Genomic DNA, 20,790 nt, shown 5'->3' with positions numbered 1-20,790 from the left:
AATTACTATGTGAATAAAACGTTCAAACTACTTAAACGAATTTAATACATCTAATCAAATAATACATATTTAGTATTTTACTCGTGAACGCATGTTCAAATATTTTCGTTGTGTGACAATTCGTAAATACGTTAGTACTACTATGTAGTTTGTCGTTTTAAAATTATGGAATTGGCCATAAATTAATCAAACTTACCGAATTTTTGAGCATTTTATCATTTTTTATACTCAACTTTACTAATTACATTGTCTTTAAAATTATTACTGCTATGTACCATTATCTCAGTCTTTTGCTAAATAATTTATATTTTTTTAGACGTCCTAAGATAAATGAGTTATTTTTTTTAACATTCTTTTTTTAATTTTTTATTTTTTACTTTATTCTCTCTCTTACTTTATTCGTTTACTAATAGAAAGTTTCAGAAATTTAGTGCCGAAAAAAATACATTTAGTAAGGGACGGAGGAATTATTACATTACTCCCTCCGTTCCCGATTAAGAGTCACATTTTTTCATTTCGATCCGTTCCCAATTAATAGTCACACTTCATTTTTACAATAAATAGTAAGTAGGTTCCACATTCCACTAACTCAATTCACTCACATTTTATTATAAAATCAATATAAAAAATGGGTCCCACATTTCACTAACTTTTTCAACCAACTTTTCTTTACATTTCTTAAAACTCGAGTCCGGTCAAGGTGTGACTTCTAATCGGGGACGGAGGGAGTATTAATTTACAGTTGTATTTATGGGCCGACCTTCATGTATATCCAGGCCCATATGAAGTACCGATGGGCCGGAGAATGGTTCCGGGTCAAAATCCGGATATATAAATATCATTATTCAAATCCGAAACCGGAAACAGCAGCAGCAGAAATGGGGCGCTCCATTTTCTCTCACTTCCTAATCCTCTCCAACACTCCTCCGCGCTCCATCGTCTCACTGTAAATTTTTCCTTCACTCTCACCGCTCATTTTGTTGCTTCAATTCTCCATGAAAATTATGGTTCGATTTCTTTTTTTATTTGGAATCCGAGCAGGCCGCGCGGTGCGCGTCTCGGAAAATGCTTGAGCAGAGCTGGTGGAATCTACGAGCCGCGGCGGCTGAGGATCGGCGAGAGTCTGCGCTGCCTCTGCAGCCTCGCAGTGTCGGAGCCTTCGACTTCGCAGACTTCGTCTAGCTCAGTGAAGTATTAGCTCTTGCGATTTTTTTTACTGCTAATTTGAGTGTATTTCTAGCTCTGAGGATTTACTTGATGAGTGATTTGGTGTGAATGTGTTTTCCAAGCAATGCATGCCTTGTATATCGAAATTGCAGTTGTTCGTGTTAAATTGTGATCTTATGTTCCCCGTATTTTGGAGCTAGAGCATTGGTGCATTTCTCTCACGTTGATTAAGGCGTGTGTGGTTGTAATTTCTGTGAGGTTCGAATGGTGATATTGAAGTTTGTCGAATTGTAAGGAACTCTGCTGAGACTGCTTATTGTCTATGTGGCTTAAGTTTAGAGCCGTTTGATGTTAAATTTTTATGAAGCGTGTTAGGCCAACTAAAATGTGAGCCATTGTTTGTATTTTTTGTTAATATAGCATTACCTTTTACTTGATGTATTAATTTCTCATTTATAGGAAGAGAATAGTCTCCGGCGTTCAGCCCACAGGATCCATACATCTTGGTAACTATCTCGGAGCCATAAAAAATTGGATTGACTTGCAGGTTAGCTTTCAAATATTTGTCCAGCACTTTATTAAGGTTTGATTTGAATTAGATATCTATGTGCCCCTGCACCGTGTTTAAGCCAACTCTATTGGATGGAGAAACAGTCAGGCTTAGTATTAGATGTTATAGCAATCATAGATAGGAAGATGGGAGGGTGAACATATAAGGACATTTATCATGATGTTCTTATCAACCTATGTGCAGGTTTGCCATAGTTCTTTCAAGTAGTAAAAGGACATGAATAAGTGTCCGTATAAACAGAATATGGTTGGACATGTTATAATCTCGTAGACTTCTGTAGCTTAGCAGTCTCATCAGATGAACAAATGTGAGTCCGCTGCTCTACAATGGGGGTACAAATGCATAATACAGGCATGACTTCCTTAGCTCAATCAGAGTCTAATGCTTTGTAAAACTGATTTAAGTATTCTTCAGCTACATGCCTACCACAGTCCTGTTCTTACATACTCCACTCCACTATTGTCATCACAGACACGTTCTTATTATACTACTCCTATTATATTCCATTTATGTCACTTTTGTGTTTTTGTCAGAGCTCTGCTCTTGTTTCCTGTTGTTTCACCCCCAATTTGCTTTTTGCAGAATACATACGAGACACTCTTCTTCATCGTGGACCTCCATGCGGTAACCTCAGTTTTCTTCTTGATTTGAGTATCACACATTCCATATCGCTACGTCTGAATTGTAGCTCCCTGTTTGAATAATCTCACTAAAACACAGTGCTTTGAAACTTATGATATATAGTTATTTAAAATAGGTTCAAATTTTGTGGATTTACTTTAAACTAGGTATACCACTGAGTTTAACGCTCACAAAATAAACCTCATCTTGATTAAATTATTTGTCGTTGTTCTTAAGTTAGACTAATCTTACTTTTCTCTTGCAGATAACTTTGCCATATGAAGCACACAAATTATCTAAGGCTACCAAAGATACTGCAGCTCTTTATTTAGCATGTGGTGTGGATCCTTCCAAGGTCTCACAGTTAACTTATGCCCCTTTATGATTGAACATTATAGCCGCCTATCACTTGAAGATTGTTTGCATGACTTTGCGGCTTACTTCCCATTCCAGGCATCAGTCTTTGTGCAGTCTCATGTGCGTGCTCATGTGGAATTGATGTGGTTACTGAGTTCGGCCACCCCAATTGGTTGGCTGAATAGAATGATTCAATTCAAAGAAAAATCGCAGAAGGAGGTGAGTTTTGTGATGTTCGTTGTTTAGCTGATTATTCATCTCATGTTTATCTTCTTAACATATCATGTGAACTCATGCACCATAGTGATTTTATGTTCATCTCATAGGCTAAATATATTCCTTGCAGAATATCTACACAATAGTAATCTAATAAAAGGAATTTATTGGTTATGATGCTGATTATCTTAGTTGTTTATGAACCTGGATTGCTGGTTTTTAGCTTATATCACCGCTATATACATGTTGATTTAGTACTTTGAATTTGATACAATTACTTACCTCTTGCTCGTACAAGATGTAATTGCCTGCGTGTGGAAAACACCTTAGATGCAACAAGAAGAGGTAAAATACGGTTCTTAATCATTATTAGTGGAATCTCGCTTATCTTGACAAAAAAATCTCTACTCCGCAATACTTTGATTAAGGTACTTGAAGTTATTTCTGAATAGTATAGTTTTATTCTTGTTATAATTAAATCTAATCATTACATACAGGGGAATGAAAATGTTGGGGTCGCCCTTCTGACATATCCAGTGCTGATGGCCTCAGATATACTGTTGTATCAAGTAATCTTTTCTTTTCTTTCAATATGTCCTTTTCTTTATTTTTGGAGATCTATTCTTTGTTTGGGGTCCTAGTTGTGTTTGTGCACTATACTTGTGTGACCTTGGAGAGTAGCAAGTCTTTCACATTACATGGTGAAGATTATAGTTGCAACAAGATACTTGCATATTGGTATGGGTGGCTGTATTGTATTGGCTGAATGAGTCACTTTTATGACTATTGTATTATTGTGCAGTCTGATCTTGTTCCAGTTGGTGAGGATCAGAAACAACACCTCGAGCTGACACGAGAAATAGCTGAACGAGTTAATTATCTATATGGAGGGAGGAAGTGGAAAAAGCTAGGAGGGTAAGACTTAGACACTTAGTATAGTTCAAATAATTTAGCAATAAACTTTTTGCTTCATTTATGTCATCAGCTTCTGTCCAAGATTTTTCTTGTTATACTGTGTCTTTCCTACTTGCGGCACTAGGAAATCTGAATGATTTGTCTGATCAACTTTTCTCTGGCCACAGGAGAGGTGGTGCTATTTTTAAGGTTTGTTTCGTTCATTGTCCTCTTATGCAATAAACTTCTGGTAAACGCATTAATTTGGAGATTAGATTAACTCATGCTTTAACTATGTCATTGATATAGGTTCCTGAAGCCCTTATTCCACCTACTGGAGCTCGTGTTATGTCCCTCACTGATGGTCTTTCTAAGGTAATGATTTCACATAACTTAGGGATCTTTTAAAGATAAAGTCATTGCAAGTTTACAACAACTGTTGCTTACAAGATATCTGCTCCTTGAGTAGTACTAGTACTTATATCCATTGTTCTTTGTACGTAGATGTCAAAATCTGCTCCGTCTGATCAATCACGAATCAATCTGCTTGATTCAAAAGATGTGAGTATAAACATTTCTATCAATCTGGTCCTTCTGTATCTTCAGTTTTCATATTTTTTTTAATTCTTTTTCGAAAAGGAATTATGTCGAAGCTAGTAAAGTCAGTAGTAATTTGTAATGTGAACATGTAACACTTCATAAAGATTTTAATTGGCTAAAAGACTAAAATAGAGCAGGAATTACTTATATGGAAATATGGTGGCAATCTGTAAATATCCATGTCTTCCCTTTGTTTTCTTTATTTTAAACGACAGGGGAGGTAGCATTATGCTAGAATTTGGAAAGCTAAATCGACACTTGCTCTCAGGATCATCAGCTTCATATTTTTAAAGAGTGTACCATAGATATCAATAAAAACATCTCAGACTCTGATCATTTGTTTCTGGTTGAAGTATGTTGGTATCTAGCAAGTTGCTACAGGCTTTTTATCGTCCCTATCCTAAAATATTTTCTTCAATGAATTTGCAGGCAATTGCAAACAAAATAAAACGATGCAAGACGGACTCATTTACTTGGTTAGATCCTATTTTGCTTAATCTTGATGCTCATGTATTTAAGCTTCTTTGCATCACTTTTGTACTCTTTTTTTCCTCTTTGTGTGTGTGTGTGTGAGTGCTTGTACGAGATAGTTACAAAAGCTCAAATCTTCTTATCTCTGCTTGTTGGAAAACTTTTCAGGCTGGAATTTGATAATCCTGAGAGGCCTGAATGTAACAACCTTCTTTCAGTATATCAGCTTATTACCGGCAAGAGCAAACAGGTACCTGATCGAAACAGAGGTTACTTGTTTCAATTTGAATGTCCTTTTGAGCTGATAAAGCTTTACTTGTTTCCATTATGCAGGAGGTTCTGGAAGAGTGCAAAGATATGAATTGGGGGTCATTCAAACCCCTTCTCACTGATGCCTTAATTGATCATCTTCATCCAATCCAGGTTTCGCTTCCTCTTTGGTATCTTTATTATTCACAGATGCATGCAATAAAAGGAAATATGACTGGATTATCCTTAATTTCTTCTGGAATACGCATGTCTGAAAAGTATCATAGATGAAGAATACGATTCAAAACATTTTAGGCTTGTCGTCATGATTTATGAGTGTGAAGTTAGGGACTTCGGAGATGATAGTTTGGGGTTCAGTCTGTTTCTAATCCTATAATCATCTCCAATTCTCCATGTAGATATCTGCTCCTACTACTTAGTCTCCCTCCATCCTCAAATACGTGACCCCTCTCTTAAAAGATCGCGTGCCTAGAAAGTGGTTTACTAACTCTTTATATCCTTGATTATTGCATGAAAACAGAACACTAACTATTTAGTCCCTGCATCCTAAATAGGACACTTATTTGGGGACGGAAGGAGTTTCAATTTGTTTTCCCCCCATTTTTCAGCAACCTTTATACGCTTGCTGTTAATTGCGAAAGATTAGTCTCTTACAGTTCAGCTGCTATACAGGAACGTTACGCAGAAATAACATCGGATCCCTCTTACTTGGACGGAGTTTTGGCTGACGGTGCTAGTAAAGCTGCATCCATAGCAGATGCTACCGTCAGTAACGTTTACCAGGCAATGGGATTTTTACGGAGATGATGAAAATCAACTCTCTGAGATAATGCGAGCGGAAATGTCATTCAGGTGGCTTCTCCAAACAACTGAATAAACTCGAATAGGTTTTGCTATTTATTTTTTACTTATTATTAGTACTCGTTCGAGGTGGGTGCATTTGTTTCTAGCAGCTGGATTGTTTGGTCAAATATCATATCTGATTTTTTGAAGTGATTCATATACATGTATTTCTCGTCTAACTTATTGATTCAATCACATATATTTGCAATTATCTTCTTACTTTTCGAGGGAAAAAACGCTACTTAATTTTTCAGCGGAACATGAGATTTTATAGGCCTTTGTACTAAAATAATGTTTGTAGTTTCTTTTTCCCCATTACTGTACAAGTAAAAATTCTACGTTCTTGTTATTACAATAATATTATTTGCGCCTTGTTATTATAATGCATAACAAAATTGCTGCAGAACACTATTTTATAGTTTCATCTAAACTTTCTGAGGAAAAATATCTGTGAATAAAAAACAAATTGCAAAAATAAATTGAAGTTAGAAATTGTCTATCTTTCAACTTCCACGAACTTAGAGACTATATTTTGATATCGTACTATTAATTTAGTCTTTGGTTGAAAAAATACAATAATTTGAATTGTCTCAACACACCAAATAGGCAAATGGAGTATCATATTTTAATCAAGAATAATCAAGGTACTAATTTCTAACATATCAAATAAGATATACAATCAACATAGTACATAAAATATATAAGCAACTGTTTGCTCCGAAATAATGTCAAAAAGTAACATTTGGCTAATAGCATGATGTTACATCAAAACTGTCAAAAATAAACATATAAAAAAAGAAAAAAATTGACACAGCCACACAAAAGGGGGAGAAGATAAGAGCATGTGAAAGCAGGGGCGACTGAGATTTCCTTCATAGTTCCTTGTGTGAAGAAGTACTTTGGTATCAACCAAATCGTACCGAAAGAGAAGGAAGATATGGGAAGATAACGTCACCCGTGTATCACACTTTTGTCGAGAGGAATAAAATGCAGATGCCACGCATAAAAATATACAATATAACAAAAAGCAAGGGCATCAATCAGGGGACAAACCCGATATCCTTGAAGTATTCATGCTCCAGCGCGTTTCTGGCAGTAATTCTTTTGCTTGGATCTAAGCAGAGCATTTTCTGTGAAACGGCAGATAAGTCGACTGGACATCAGAGATGTTCCTCACACATTTATGTAGTAAATGGAAAGCGGAAAATGTGTAAAGACTACTCTACAGTCAATGGAGACAAATGAACTTACACCGAGGAGGTCAAGGCCACCTGCGTCAAGATTTGGAACCACAGACGAGAGATCCTGTGGAATAAACATATTAGTCAAAATCATACATCTGAATTAGCTAGAACAATAAATTTGGGAATGTGAGTTTTAAAATAGATCCCAATTTTAATCACCTTGGGTGGCCATTTCGGAAATGCTGATTTAAAATCAGGTAAAGATGTCACCCCGGGCCATGTATCTTCATTTGGAGTGCCCATGATTCTTCAATACAAAAGAATAAACAGGAAGCAGATATTATGTTTTCGAAATGCTGATATGTTGTTCAAATATATTTTACGAATATCTTCAGTCTACACTACAAATGACCGATAAAGGCATGGTCAGTTTGTTTAAGTAGTGCATAAGGAAAAAGTTTAGTCAAGAATTTTGCTCTGTTGTGACTGACTCTAATTTAACTCAAATGAAACATCACTAGGTCAGAGGCATCACCTAAAGATTTTGAAGAGTTCGTCTATCTCAGAGTCCCCAGGAAATAGTGGTCGTTGGTTTACCATCTCAGCAAATATACAACCAACAGACCATATGTCCACAGGAGTGGAATAGTGGCGTGATCCAAGTAGTATTTCCGGAGCCCTGTACCATAGAGTCACAACCTGCAAAAAAAGGCACTGGTGGTTAAGGGAAACAAGCGATGTGCTGATCAAGTAGGAAACTCCTCTAAAGTGATCATTCGGGGTGAAGAGTGTACGGCTAGTGAAGTAGAGTATTTTCTAGACATGGTGAACTCATTTTGAAAAATCGTCAGGTTTCATGCACAGTAAGATTATAAACAAACAATCCCAAAAGGGAATTGAGGAACTAAAGCATATAGTAGAATACAATAGCCTGCGAACTGATGTATCGTCGAGTGATAGAACATACTTCATGTGTAAATGTCCTGACAGGAATGCCAAAAGCTCTAGCCAATCCAAAATCTGCAAGCTTTAATGCATTGGTACGTCGATCAATCAGCAAGTTTTGAGGCTTCAGGTCTCTATGAAGGACTCGATGAGAGTGACAATAGGCAATACCACGGAGTATTTGATACAGAAACATCTGTGAAATTGGAGCTTGCACAATTACAACATTGATATGCAAGTAAGAGCTTTAGGTGCTACACATCTATGAAGTATTATTGCTTTACTTATCCTTGGGATGCTGAAATACAGATGCATGGTCCCACAAAACTTACAATCAATTTGTTTTTTGTATAAAAACTATAATACCACCAAACAACCTCACCCGACCTACTATGCATCCTGCAGCTAATTATATCAAGCAACTACTTTACTACACTGATGCATTTCAAGAGAAAAGTTGTAGAAAACCACAGAATGTTATTGAATTGATTATTGGTTTCTGATCTATGCAGAAACCATGAAATCCCTGTACTCTACTGCGCTCATCAGACAACAAACTTTAATTATGACAAAGAATCAAGGTCATTTAGCAGAGAAATGAGACATACTTTAACCAAGCGAGGATCCTTTGAGAATTCTGGGCAAGAATCCATGTGTTTTTTCAAGTCCAAGTCCAGATATTCAAATACCAGGTACAGTCGCTTATCGCTGTGCACTACATCCTGTAACCTGTGATCAAACATCAAAATTCAGGTCTCACAAGGTTTACAGATTATGCAATACTACAACCTTAGAAAAGCCTTTCCAAACTCAGAAAATAATTGCTTTTTTATCAGTGCCATCAAATGAAACGGTAATAAGAACTAGCACATTCTAAAGCAACATAAAGAACACGTTCACACTCATACTTCTCACTTACTATTAGTAAGTATCTAGACTAACTTATTACTATTAAGTACCTTACAATATTCCCATGTTGCATCTCTTTCAAGAGAGAAATCTCTCTGATAGCTGTACTCGGCACTCCCTCATCTTCCTGCTCTAGCCGGATTTTCTTTAAAGCAATAGTCTCATTTGTTACACGATCCCGGGCCTTGTACACCACGCCATACGTTCCCTCACCGATCTTCTCAACCTTTTCATACTACACTCAAAATTGGATTATGTAACTACCATTACAGCCACAAACCAATACAAACAGAAAGAGCTGGATAACTATCTTTACCTGGTCCATCTAGTCCACAATAATCGATATCAACAATCAGCTACAAAATGAAGAACCAAACAAAACGTGAGGCGACAGTGTCGAAGCAACATGAACATAGACTATCTATTGCTGCATAGATGTAAACATTTCGCGAAGGATAATATAGCTATAATCAGAACAACAGACTCCTACAGTTCAGATGAAATCAGATTACACTTCCAATGCCGGAAAAATAGGCAAATCGGTTTCGTCAATATTTAGTATTCACTTCGCAAAACAAATTCGATCAAAAACTATAAACATCAGCTCAAAAACACCAGAAAATCAGCTCGCCTTTCTCCAACATCAATTTAAAATGTAAATCAAAGTGCAAAACACACACACACACACAGCGCACTAACAACAGTAACAACTCTACAATTAAACGCGCACGAATTAATTAATCCGTCCAACAAACAACTGCAGCATCGACCGATTCAGCTGGCATTAACACAACGCGCTTATAAACTAATCAAATTAACGCCGATTGAACAATAATCACAAATATACAGAAATAAAATAAAAAAATAAAAATCAAAAGATGTGGCCAGGATAAACAAAGACAGTCATAGTAACTGCGCATCCACATAAATTATGCATAAAAAGGAAAAAAAAGCTCAAAACAAGTACAGATGAGTGGAGATGGTATGCGTACGACGTACCAGAGATCGATAAAATGTGGAGAGAGAGAGTGAAGAGTGCGAGAGAGTAAAATAGAGTGGCCTCTATTTATATGAGCTCTCTCACATATAGGGTTGCTTCTTTTTTATTTTAATTTATTTCAAAATTAGTCAGTTATTTTTTCAACATTTTGACCAATGTTTTACCACAGTTTTCTACTGTCTTTTTATTTCTTTTTTTTTTACTAGCTATATGTTAATTTTACATTGAGACATTAATCACTATTTTTGTATTTATATTACATGGAAAATGCATTATTATTATCATCCACTAAAAAAATACAGAAAATTAATGCATTGGTTTATCATCATCAAAAGATGTGGAGTACTAGTACACTACTCCTTTCGTCCCGCTTTAAGAGTCTCAACTGAGATAAAGATAAGTTTTAAGAAATGTAAAGGAAAATTGATAAAAAAAATATAGTGGAATGTGATAAAATGTGAGTGAAATGAGATTGAGAATGTTGCGCTTATTACATTTTATAGCAAATTCTAACTGAAACTCCTAAAATGGGATGAGCTAAGATGGATGACCGGGACTCCTAAAACTGTTTAGTTTTAATCTAGATACTAGTAAAACATTAGTATTTATTTTAATTTATTATTATATTTTAAAATCGTGGCTTTTGTCTAATGAAAGAGTATATATAGGTGTTTAATAGATCTTGTGTTATTTAATCTTGCAAATTATAAATAAATTCACGATTTATGTCTCTAATGGGTTCATTGCTATTTTAAATGTTACGATTTCGAGTTAATCAATTGAATTATTATGGTTGCACTTTAATATTTGATGTGACAAAAGAAGTCCAATATTATTCGTCGTATTGATTGGAAAACGGCTAATAATAGTTGATTTTTCAAGCTCATAATTACCATGAAATTTAATATCATAATTTGTAATGACTATTGAACTAATGAATTTATTTTCGTTAGCGACCAAATTTATCATTCTTCGCAAACCAATCAAGTACCAAAATTAAATGCACAAATAGTTTGATCTTTTTTTTGGCTGTGATTTTTTATTTATTGCAATGTTCTTTTTCTCATTTTACCTCACAATGACATAACTATTTACTATTTTTGTTATTTTTCAATTAATATTTACGTGATACAGATATGTCTACACAAGATTTTCATGTCATTCTTAAGTAACAGTACATAACATTTACTGTACCATCATATGCTAAATATTTATTGCCAACGGAAAAGGTTTGAAATTATTATTAGCACATAATTATCACATTCTCATGACCCACATATAATGTGAACAATTAATACATAATTTAATATGCTTTGACGAGGAGTTTTCAAGGTTAATTTATTGTTCATACGTGCAATACTGTTTGAACTTGTTATTTACGCACTCATAACTTAATTATTGTGCACTGATCTTAAATATTTTTAAACATAAATACACAAAAAAAGGTTAATGTACGTATGTCACATTTAGTTAAGCCTTTTTTGTGAAGGCAAAATATAACAATTTTGAAGTTTTAAAGTGCGCTCTTGTTTATTATAGACCATAGTGGAAAGACATGCAATGATGCAATCAATATTACACTGCATTTATAGTATTGTGAAATATGCTATACATAAATATTACACTGCATTTATAGTATTGTGAAATATGCTATACATAAATATTACACTGCATTGATAGTATTGTGAAATATGCTATACATAGCTCATTTTTCAGTACTATTTATAACCTTTAAATCAAATAATAATATTAAGAGATTTATTCTTTTATCCTTATAGCTGAAACAAGTGATTGTTTAGTTTTAGGGGATATATTAGAAATCTATTTTGAAGTTACCAAGTAGGGTAAGTTGCCGGCAAAATCACTAACTTTGGTCAATTTCTGATCTGTCTTTTAAATTATAAAAATAGTTGATAATATTATAATCTGGACATTTTACATTTATTGACGCGACACGTACATATGAAAGTTAAAAACATGACTGGCAAGTTGTACTCTTAAACAACATTGATGAAATAGCCAAACATTTTGTCCACATTTGTCATATCATGCATAACTTCTCCAATTTTGAGATTATGAGACAAGTATATCAAAAGTTTTGATGAAATAGCAAAATATTTTGTCCACGCCTGTCATATCATGCATAATTTATCTGATTTTGAGATTATGAGAAAAAAATATCAAAGTTTTGATATGTTACGAGACTACTTTTATAGTATGTTGCGGGATTGAGAAGAAATCGATAATGTTTTTGACATTTTTTCCGGCAATTTACTCAAAACAAAACAATATATACGCTTCACTATATTTTTATCATTATTTTTAGAGGGAATATCTTTTTTAGTACATCAACTATCCTAAATGAGCAAATTTGGTCTATAACATTTCATAATATTTTTTGAGGTCCATCAACTATAAGTTAATTTCAATTCAATTACTTTTTGGCTATTTCCAATATTTTCATGACCAAAGTACCCTTAAGGTCACGAAGGCAATTCAATCTATTTACCCTCTCATTTTCGTTAAAGTTTATAATTTGGGATAATTGATGTACCAAAAAAGATGTTCACTCTAACTTTAATTTCAAAATAAAAATATCTTAATGATATTAATATTCTATTACTATTAATTATTTACTCTTAGTTTTACTTATTTGTAATATTTTAAATCATTGTAATATATTTAATATTAATAGTGAAATAACTTAGGTATAAATATATGTAAACATTATACTTATACAATATTGTACATAAAAGTAGTTCAATTTATTAGATGGAATATTAATTTTTTGATCTTGAAGCTATACATAAAATAATATGTTATTTTTAAGTGCAATACAAAATTGACCATTAAAAATAAATTAAAATTTATTAACATACACGAAATCTTATATAATTCAAAGAGCTAAGTTTTATTTTATATACTCTTATATAGTAATCGTAGTATAAAAAATTAGTTGAAATTATCAATAAATCAATTTAATGAAAAAAGACAATGACATTTCTTAGTTGAATATAATATTAATTTAAATCTATGATCGTTTAATTAAATAAAAAATTAATAGTTGCTATCAATTGTTTAATATCACAATGTCGTGTTTTAATATTATCATTAGGCCATTTACAACAACTTCATGAAAATTGTTCATAGTTCTCATATCTATTCCCTTGACTATTCATAAATCATAGTTTTTCTACTTTATTAAATTTTTATTTCAATATAGTATATATTGTATATTATGATTAACTTAAATTTTCAGATAGAAGAATGTGGATGAATAAAGAGAGAAAAATAAATTACATACATTAATGAAAATGAGAGGGTAAATAGATTGAATTGCCTTTCATGGTCTTAAGAATACTTTGGTCATGGAAAAATTGGAAATAGACAAAATACACTTAAATTGATATTAATTTATAGTTGATAGACTTCAAAAGATATTGTAAAATGCTACGGATCAAATGTATTCATTTAGGATAGTTGCGTACTAAAAATAAAGGGCTATGGCTACAATTAATGGGCTTCCACATTAAGCCCAAAGTAACGTAGTACGCAGTAGTAGAGCCCATCATATTTTAAACATGGGCCGCATTTAAAAAAAAATGGGCCTAATTCTTCAAAAGTTCGCTAATTATTAGGCCATCTTCGATCATTTACGTCATACCCATTTTTTCAGTTCCATCATATTAAACAGTAATTCTGTTCCAACAATTTATACTATTCACCAACCTTTTTTACTTTTTCAAATCTTACCTACATATTTATTTAAATTACACATTAACCCACAACATTTTATCCATGCTTTTCTAAATAATAAAATAATTTAATGCAATTATTATTAGTACTACTAAATATTATATTATTATTTAATTTATTACATTATAATATCACAAATTATACAAAACAAATAATTTATATAAAATAAAATAAATATCAATAAACTTTTTTAACTAAAGATTGTTTGTTTATCTCCTAAAACAAAATACATGGATATGGAGTATATGAATTTTAATTATGCCAGAGCCCATTAAAATGTGTTATTACTACTTTAAACCCAAATACAACTCTCTCTACAGAAAATTTCGCCGCTATTCCTCCTTGCCCCTCTTCTCTGTTTTTCGTTTCTCTCTGCATCTCAGAAAAATTTCTTCGCCAACTTCTTCAATCGTCAAGCATCTCCATAAATCAGGTAATTCCCGGCGTCTATTCCAAAATACATCATTACAAGGGATCCAATTGCAATTTTCACAAGTTTCATAAAGTGAAATGCAGTAGCTACACTTCTACTGCATCTTTGGAGGTGAATTCTACTCCAAATATGGGTTTTGCAGGATGGTTGCCGCGATTTCTAACTACTCAATCCGGCCACCGTCTCTAGATTGGTGTCAATTTCACAGTGAATCGGTTTAACTCCGCAGTTGAGCTGATTGAAATTGCAGTCGTCTGCGTCTGTTTGCGAGCTTGGTGGAATCAGTCGCACTTTCTCACTCTAGCTTCGCATTTTATCAGGATGCTTTCTCATTGAATGTGGTCGATGATTATTTATTCCGTAATTCATGATTCGATCGTTGATAAGAGAGAAGCAAAGAGGTTTAGGTTTATTAAGATCATTATCTGGTGGAAGATTTGCCTTAGGTCACAATGTGAGTCACTTTCCAAAAGGAATTTCAACGCTGTGTTCAAAAGGCCCCTCTCGATGGAGCTTGTTAGGAAAGCTAGAGAGAGAGTTGAAGGAACACAAAATCGATGAGGCTTGGGAAACTTATAACAACTTTGTGCGTGTTTATGGCTTTGTCGATCAATCTCTTATGGCTAATCTGATTACTGAGTCTTCGTATTCATCTGATTCCAAATCTCTTCGTATGGCTTCTCATTTAGTTGTTAGGCTTTCGAAGGACAGGCCGGTTTTGCTTAAACCCGAGGTGATGACGAAGCTGCTCCTTTCCTTGGCCCGGGCGCAGATTCTTGTTCCAGCTGCAAGGGTTTTTAGAGTGATGCTGGAGAAGAAGATCTTGCCGCCTTTGGAAGTCTTGCAGATGGTTTTTCTACATTTGGTGAAGACAGAAATTGGGGCATATTTAGCATCAAATGTTTTGGGGGAAATTTGCTGTAGTTTAAAGGAAGAGAGAGTAAACAGAACAATGACAAGGCCTGATGTTATGGTTTTCAACCTTGTTCTTTCTGCTTGTGTTAGATATGGAGCTTCTTTAAAGGGGCAACTGATTATGGAGCTGATGCCGGTAGTGGGAGTGGCGGCAGATGCCCATACCACTGTGATTATTGCACGTATGCACGAAATGAATGCCGCGAGGGACGAGTTGAAGAAGTTGAAAGATTGTGTGGATATGGTTCCTGTTAATTTGGTTCAGTACTACCTGCCCTTTTATGACTCTTTGTTGAGCTTGAATTTTATGTTCGATGATATCGATAGTGCATCCGCACTTTTGTTAGATCTGTCCAAGTTGTATTTAAGGGGTCGGAATGAACAGAGATCCTGCACTGTTTCGATTGGATCGGACAATATAAAGATGGGGTTGAAGCTGCAGTTTCTACCTCAGCAGCTGCACAAGGATTTTGTGTATAAACTCAACCAAAGGCAGGAGCTTTTATTGCATAAAAATGGAAAGTTTGTTCTGACCAACAAAGGGTTGGCCAAGCTCATCACAGGGTACAAGAGAGCAGGGCGAATCAATGAGCTCTCGAGGCTTCTGATCACCATTCAAGAAATGCTCAATTCACCAGATAAAAGCAGCCCTTGTTCTCAGGTGATCGATGCTTGTGTTTACTTGGGGTGGCTTGAAACAGCTCATGACATACTTGAGGATTTGGTAATGGAAAGTGAAAATCACTCTGTCTGTTTAAGTTCATATACATTGCTTTTGTCTGCTTATTACAGTAGAGATATGGTGAGGGAAGCAGAAGGGCTTGTGACACAAATCCAAAGACTCGGTTTTGATATAGAAACATCCTCAAAGATTTCAGATTCAGAAGTTGAACACACATCAAATTTGGCCAACTCAATCAGCCAAACAATGAGGGAAGAAGATGGAGGAGTCTTACTACATCAGTTCAATTCCTCCATCTTCTTCTTTGCAAAGGCCAAGATGATCGAAGATGCAAGAGAGACATACCGGAAAATGCAGAAGCTGAAGATCCACCCTAATGCTTCCACATATTTCTATCTTATCTGTGGGTATAGTTCTTTGGGGATGTTTCGTGAGATTACAATCTTGTGGGGCGACATCAAGAGGAGCATGGTGAATCGAAATACAGTATACAAGAGAGAATTGTATGAGTTGGTGCTGCTGAATTTTATTCAGGGAGGCTATTTTGAGAGGGTGATGGAGGTTATTCATCTTATGATGGAGAATGATATGTTCTTGGATAAGTGGGGCTATAAAACTGAGTTCTTGAAGTTTCATAGGAACCTTTACCGGACCTTGACTTTGGCCGAGGCTAAGGACGAGGCGCAACGCATGAGGCTCGAGCATGTGAAAGCATTCCGGAGATGGGCTGGCATAAGTTAAACATAGTGGAAGTTTGTATATGTAACTAGGAGCTCATTTTTGTGGACTTAAAATAGAGTAACTTATAAGTAGACTATTCATAGTATATTAAGGTTTATATATGCTCCAACTTAGTTACCATGTTTTACTATACTATGAGAACACTTAGTAAAATCACTAATTGATCAAGATTAGGAGTGTATAACTAGAAACATGTTTGAGTTACACTTGGTATATTACTAAATGTGATTCGTCCTACAATTTTGGTATTTTGAATAGTCTATATAAAGATAATGTTATATATGCGTGACTATAAAATAATACTATAAGCCAAATATAAATTACTAGTCCTACAATTTAAAAGCATTTTCCATTGAATTTCGACCAGTTACACATGGCTCTCTTTTGCACCTCGTTTTGAAGATATAATCACATTATATCCAAGACAAAGTGGTACTTATAGGAACCTTGCAGAGTGCTGATATTACAGATTCCCACTTATTTCATAATTCTATTCTATCATTTCTATGTATCTCATACTCCATAAGCTAGGCAAACTATACAGTTTTCAAAATTGCAAAGGTATATAAACAGAATAGAAATAAAAGTAGAAGAGAATGAACATTCTAACCGAAAGAGTTAGACAATAACAGCACTCACATTGAAGGTGCTGCAAAGAGCAAATAGCATTTGCAAGTTCATTGTGTTCCAAAATAAACTCAAAATCGTGGCACTCAGCGTTGAACTCTAAACTTATGAACATCTCACTCTCCCTTCCAGATATGCACAAGGAAGAAGAATGAGAGGGTAACAAGAAAATGCGAAAACAATGTTTGCAAAATTGAGAGCTTCTAATTGGATGGATGAAAAGACAACAGGAAGCCACATTCAGAATGCACAAGAAAGCTAAATTCACCTACAAAATATTTGGAAGTTGAGAGTCCAATCTGTGCTGCAACTCCTTGATCTTGATCGAAAGCTCCGAGTTTTGCTCCTTGTAGCCTTGCAGCAAGTAGTCTTTTCCTTTATTCAATTCTTTCAGCTCACTCACTTCCCTCCTCAACATTTCAATCCTTTCCCCATTTCTCCCTTTCTCTGGAGACTCCATGTTGTTTTCGACTTCTGGGTAACCATTCACATGCCCGTTGTTCTCAGCTGGCCAAATGGGGACTGTGGGGAGCTTCTCACCTGAGTGGACATGTCCGACACAGCGATCTGCTATTGCCTTGCGTAGTCTCTGTACCTCCTGATCTGATTCAAACAAATCCCTGTTTGCAGCATCCAGAAGAGATTGCAAGTGCGAAGAATGTGAAACCTGTGCGGCAAGAGAGGCTTGCACTTCTGCAATTTGATCTTGCATTTCTAGTATCATGTCATCTCTTCTCTTTAGCTGCTGTCTCAGCTTTTGTATGACCTCCCGCTTGCTGAAAATGTCGGAACCAGATTCTGAGACGCAAGGGGAGTCGGAGCTGTTAGATTGGTGGAAGGGTTTCTGGGGCAGCTCCAGGCGGTCAGGAGAAGACGACCACATCACGCCATTTTCTTTATTGAACTCTGAAACGGGAACAGTCACTAGTGGAAGAGCCATTTCAGGTTCTGACATCATCTGACCATTGGCGTGTGGTTTGATTTCCATCACATTCCCGGATCCTGTTTTAGGAATACATAGATCAGTGAAGTAGAGATAGTTAGAAAGCTCAAGCGATCACCTGTAAATTTTATGGAAAATTCAAAGAGGAACATAATAGTTAAATACAAAGGGGCAAGCATGAATGTTAGTATTCGATTACATGATCAGGAAGGAACTATCAATAATGCCAATTCTCTTGACCATATATCAATAATGCAAGTAACTGTGAATGGTGAACTAGATCATTACTTCCATCAGGCCAAATACTAGAATCAATGCCCCCAAAAGACACATTTTCAACCCACCAGTACAAGTTTTCTCCGGCAAGAGAAAATTGAAGAAAATCGAGTTCGGTTGCACAAACATGCATATGCATGTAGTATATGATTTTACATATTCGAGGTAAATCTTAGCACACTCCAAAATCTGAGAAACCGTCTTATTAAGGCTTTTGACCGGTAGTAAGATGTGATTACCTGAATAATGGCTGTAGCAAACATCTTCATCTTGAGGATAGCAAAAGGCATTTGAATGCATTGGACAGCTTCCCGATTTCTTTCCATCGGTAGATTTTCCATTAACTGCAATTACAGTAAACTCTCAGATAATATAAACAGAATTTTCTGGAATAAGTTGCATGAACATGCATTCAACACCTTTTAAACTTGGACTACTGCTGTCCAGTTGTTTAGCATCAAGGACCTGTTTGAGCTTATACCCAAGGCGCATTGACAAAGTACTAATCAGAGCACTCCCTGCAATAAAAATCCAATTTGGCCCCTCCCCTGGAACATTTCTCGACCTCCGCTGTGCCTCAGTGGCTCTTGGCTTCATTGGTAAAGCTATAGAAGTGCAGAACAAAAGCTTCTCTGGCATGCACACAAACTCTGCTTTTGAATAAAAAAAATATAAACAATTACTATACTACTTTACAGAAAAAAAATAATTCATCATTTGTTAATCAAAATGTTCTTTTTCAATGTCCATGCACAATCCAATATATCCATAAAAATATGTAAACGTAGCTCTCCAACAAAAAAAGCTGAAATGAATGTCCATAGAATTATTGGCAGTCAATTATGCTCGTATTGAACAAGTTCTGTGTGTGCATCTCTTGTTTTAGTCCACATAGTGACTTGACTCTCTGAGAATCCTGATAAACAAATCCTTACGCTAGTTACTAATATATTGTTTTCTTTCAGAAAAAATATGTTTGCACAGTTCATCTCAAGAAATGTTGTAGAATCCCTTGCTATTCTGTCTCTTCTTCCAAATATTTGTCCTAATCCAAGAAATCCCAATTCATTTAAGCTACATCACACAAACACTAACTACGAGTAGTTGGACCTTAAGCCATAAAACACACACTAAAAGTGTTCCATTCTAGAATCACCTAGTTGATTGCTTTTTGCATAACTAAAAACTGACTAACTAAGATATAAAAACAACACAACACGAAGCTTCCCAACAGACTATTCAAGATAATCTCAAAACATGGGAGACAATAGATCGCACTCCACTACTGTATTTTATTTTTTGTGTTCATGGGAGAACTCGCAGACGCTAACTCCGATGCACACGGGGATATATTATTTTTTTATCAATAATTAGACAAAAAGAAACCCCTAATTCAGGTCTGTACACTGTATGCTCTTGCCACAAACTCAGAGACACATTTTGCTAAAAAAATTCCCATAAATAACAACGATTAACCAAACCACTAGCCACAGATAATTCCAAAACCTCATAATTCCTTCATTGTTCATACATTCCCAATCACATCCTTCTATTCAGAGCTCAACCAGCTAGTAATTTAGTATAAACAGAGATACATACACTAACGCAATCAATAACCCCCGACAGAAGCAAGCGCGCGAAATAAATAAAATAATTGAGAAGTAAAAGAATTCGCTAAAATAGGATAAAATTTCAGCTAGAGAGAAAAAGTACCACAGATTCCACCAAGCTCGCAACCAATCTCACACGGCTGCCATTTCAATCAGCTCAATTGCGGTACTACCCGATTCATTGTGGAAATACACACCAGGCTGGAGTCGGTGGCCGGGTTAGAATCACGGCGGTGCCACAGCGATTGACGGAGGAAATGGGGAAAGTGAGACAAGTTAGGGCGGCTTTTTCTACATAAATTGTTCTAAATCCTAATTCTCGTGCTAATTATTTTACTTCTACTACTAGTACTAGTTTAGAAGTTACAGATTACGCAGCTAAAAATAGTAAATATAAAGTGGTCTAATTTTTTGTGTAATAAAATAATTATAATTTGATATTATGAATCCTCATTATAATAAAAACATATAACGGTTGTTACGACATTTAAAACAGAAAAAAGAAAAAACAATAAACCATGAAAAAGTGCTAAGCCACTCATTCTCGAATACCAAGTAAAGAATTAAATAAAGTAAAGCTTTAATAATATGCATATCAAACTACCCCTTTACAGTAGTAGGACTTTTCTACCGGTATTTTCATAATGTTTTTTAATAGTATTAAATTTTTTGTACTAGGGAAAGTGATGTGAAAATGAAATAAATAATACTACAGCCCATTTTAGATAAGACAAGGCACACATTTTCTGGAATTATTCT

General features: G+C 35.0%; 4 protein-coding genes across 9 annotated transcripts; 2 read left to right on the top strand and 2 right to left on the bottom strand.

The window, feature by feature from the left end:
• Window positions 1–873: 873 nt before the first annotated feature.
• On the top strand, window positions 874–6,229 carry LOC125191299 (tryptophan--tRNA ligase, chloroplastic/mitochondrial). 2 transcript variants are annotated; one of them, XM_048088815.1, is made up of 15 exons: window positions 874–946; window positions 1,042–1,191; window positions 1,627–1,714; window positions 2,321–2,362; window positions 2,625–2,714; window positions 2,813–2,935; window positions 3,430–3,501; window positions 3,735–3,847; window positions 4,015–4,036; window positions 4,136–4,201; window positions 4,331–4,387; window positions 4,856–4,902; window positions 5,066–5,147; window positions 5,231–5,320; window positions 5,840–6,229. In XM_048088815.1, exons 1-15 carry the CDS (start codon window positions 879–881, stop codon window positions 5,972–5,974), a joined length of 1,245 nt encoding a protein of 414 aa, XP_047944772.1. In that variant the 5' UTR covers window positions 874–878; the 3' UTR covers window positions 5,975–6,229. The 2 variants fall into 2 exon arrangements, with proteins under 2 accessions (XP_047944772.1, XP_047944773.1); XM_048088816.1 differs by having other exon boundaries at window positions 4,856–4,906; window positions 5,070–5,147.
• A 455-nt stretch (window positions 6,230–6,684) lies between these two features.
• On the bottom strand, window positions 6,685–10,104 carry LOC125190556 (cell division control protein 2 homolog A). 2 transcript variants are annotated; one of them, XM_048087883.1, is made up of 9 exons: window positions 10,048–10,104; window positions 9,365–9,404; window positions 9,099–9,283; window positions 8,748–8,868; window positions 8,162–8,335; window positions 7,730–7,893; window positions 7,414–7,501; window positions 7,262–7,315; window positions 6,685–7,140 (listed from the first exon to the last, which is right to left on the bottom strand). In XM_048087883.1, the coding sequence occupies exons 2-9, from the start codon at window positions 9,371–9,373 to the stop codon at window positions 7,051–7,053; spliced, it is 885 nt and encodes a 294-aa protein (XP_047943840.1). In that variant the 5' UTR covers window positions 9,374–9,404; window positions 10,048–10,104; the 3' UTR covers window positions 6,685–7,050. The 2 variants fall into 2 exon arrangements, with proteins under 2 accessions (XP_047943840.1, XP_047943839.1); XM_048087882.1 differs by lacking the exon at window positions 10,048–10,104 and having other exon boundaries at window positions 9,365–9,519.
• A 4,058-nt stretch (window positions 10,105–14,162) lies between these two features.
• On the top strand, window positions 14,163–16,824 carry LOC125186503 (pentatricopeptide repeat-containing protein At4g17616). Of its 2 annotated transcripts, none has more exons than XM_048082874.1 (2): window positions 14,163–14,237; window positions 14,380–16,824. In XM_048082874.1, the coding sequence occupies exon 2, from the start codon at window positions 14,605–14,607 to the stop codon at window positions 16,573–16,575; it is 1,971 nt and encodes a 656-aa protein (XP_047938831.1). In that variant the 5' UTR covers window positions 14,163–14,237; window positions 14,380–14,604; the 3' UTR covers window positions 16,576–16,824. The 2 variants fall into 2 exon arrangements, with proteins under 2 accessions (XP_047938831.1, XP_047938832.1); XM_048082875.1 differs by lacking the exon at window positions 14,163–14,237 and having other exon boundaries at window positions 14,736–14,823; window positions 14,927–16,824.
• Window positions 16,825–17,193: 369 nt separating this feature from the next.
• On the bottom strand, window positions 17,194–20,340 carry LOC125191114. Of its 3 annotated transcripts, none has more exons than XM_048088579.1 (4): window positions 20,135–20,340; window positions 18,841–19,074; window positions 18,661–18,765; window positions 17,194–18,204 (listed from the first exon to the last, which is right to left on the bottom strand). In XM_048088579.1, exons 2-4 carry the CDS (start codon window positions 19,058–19,060, stop codon window positions 17,471–17,473), a joined length of 1,059 nt encoding a protein of 352 aa, XP_047944536.1. In that variant the 5' UTR covers window positions 19,061–19,074; window positions 20,135–20,340; the 3' UTR covers window positions 17,194–17,470. The 3 variants fall into 3 exon arrangements, with proteins under 3 accessions (XP_047944536.1, XP_047944537.1, XP_047944535.1); XM_048088580.1 differs by having other exon boundaries at window positions 18,841–19,053; XM_048088578.1 differs by having other exon boundaries at window positions 18,841–19,071; window positions 20,135–20,339.
• Between the last annotated feature and the right edge of the window lie 450 nt (window positions 20,341–20,790).

This window comes from Salvia hispanica, chromosome 5 (genome assembly GCF_023119035.1).
Source record: "Salvia hispanica cultivar TCC Black 2014 chromosome 5, UniMelb_Shisp_WGS_1.0, whole genome shotgun sequence".
NCBI classification, from domain to species: Eukaryota; Viridiplantae; Streptophyta; class Magnoliopsida; order Lamiales; family Lamiaceae; genus Salvia; species Salvia hispanica.
This window is presented reverse-complemented; position numbering and strand designations above follow the sequence as displayed.

What these genes read in the sequence shown, in the direction of transcription:
- LOC125191299 (XM_048088815.1), top strand. Translation starts at nt 879, where the DNA reads ATGGGGCGCTCCATTTTCTCTCACTTCCTAATCCTCTCCAACACTCCT. An exon ending in ACTTCGTCTAGCTCAGTGAA is followed by an intron (nt 1,192 to 1,626) that starts GTATTAGCTCTT and finishes TCTCATTTATAG; the next exon opens with GAAGAGAATAGTCTCCGGCG. An exon ending in TCACTGATGGTCTTTCTAAG is followed by an intron (nt 4,202 to 4,330) that starts GTAATGATTTCA and finishes CTTTGTACGTAG; the next exon opens with ATGTCAAAATCTGCTCCGTC.
- LOC125190556 (XM_048087883.1), bottom strand. An exon ending in CAACATGGGAATATTGTAAG is followed by an intron (nt 8,869 to 9,098) that starts GTACTTAATAGT and finishes GTTTGATCACAG; the next exon opens with GTTACAGGATGTAGTGCACA. An exon ending in GAACTCTTCAAAATCTTTAG is followed by an intron (nt 7,502 to 7,729) that starts GTGATGCCTCTG and finishes TTTGTATTGAAG; the next exon opens with AATCATGGGCACTCCAAATG.
- LOC125186503 (XM_048082874.1), top strand. Translation starts at nt 14,605, where the DNA reads ATGATTCGATCGTTGATAAGAGAGAAGCAAAGAGGTTTAGGTTTATTA.
- LOC125191114 (XM_048088579.1), bottom strand. Translation starts at nt 19,060, where the DNA reads ATGCCAGAGAAGCTTTTGTTCTGCACTTCTATAGCTTTACCAATGAAG. An exon ending in CAGTAGTCCAAGTTTAAAAG is followed by an intron (nt 18,766 to 18,840) that starts GTGTTGAATGCA and finishes CTGTAATTGCAG; the next exon opens with TTAATGGAAAATCTACCGAT. An exon ending in TTGCTACAGCCATTATTCAG is followed by an intron (nt 18,205 to 18,660) that starts GTAATCACATCT and finishes TTCCTAAAACAG; the next exon opens with GATCCGGGAATGTGATGGAA.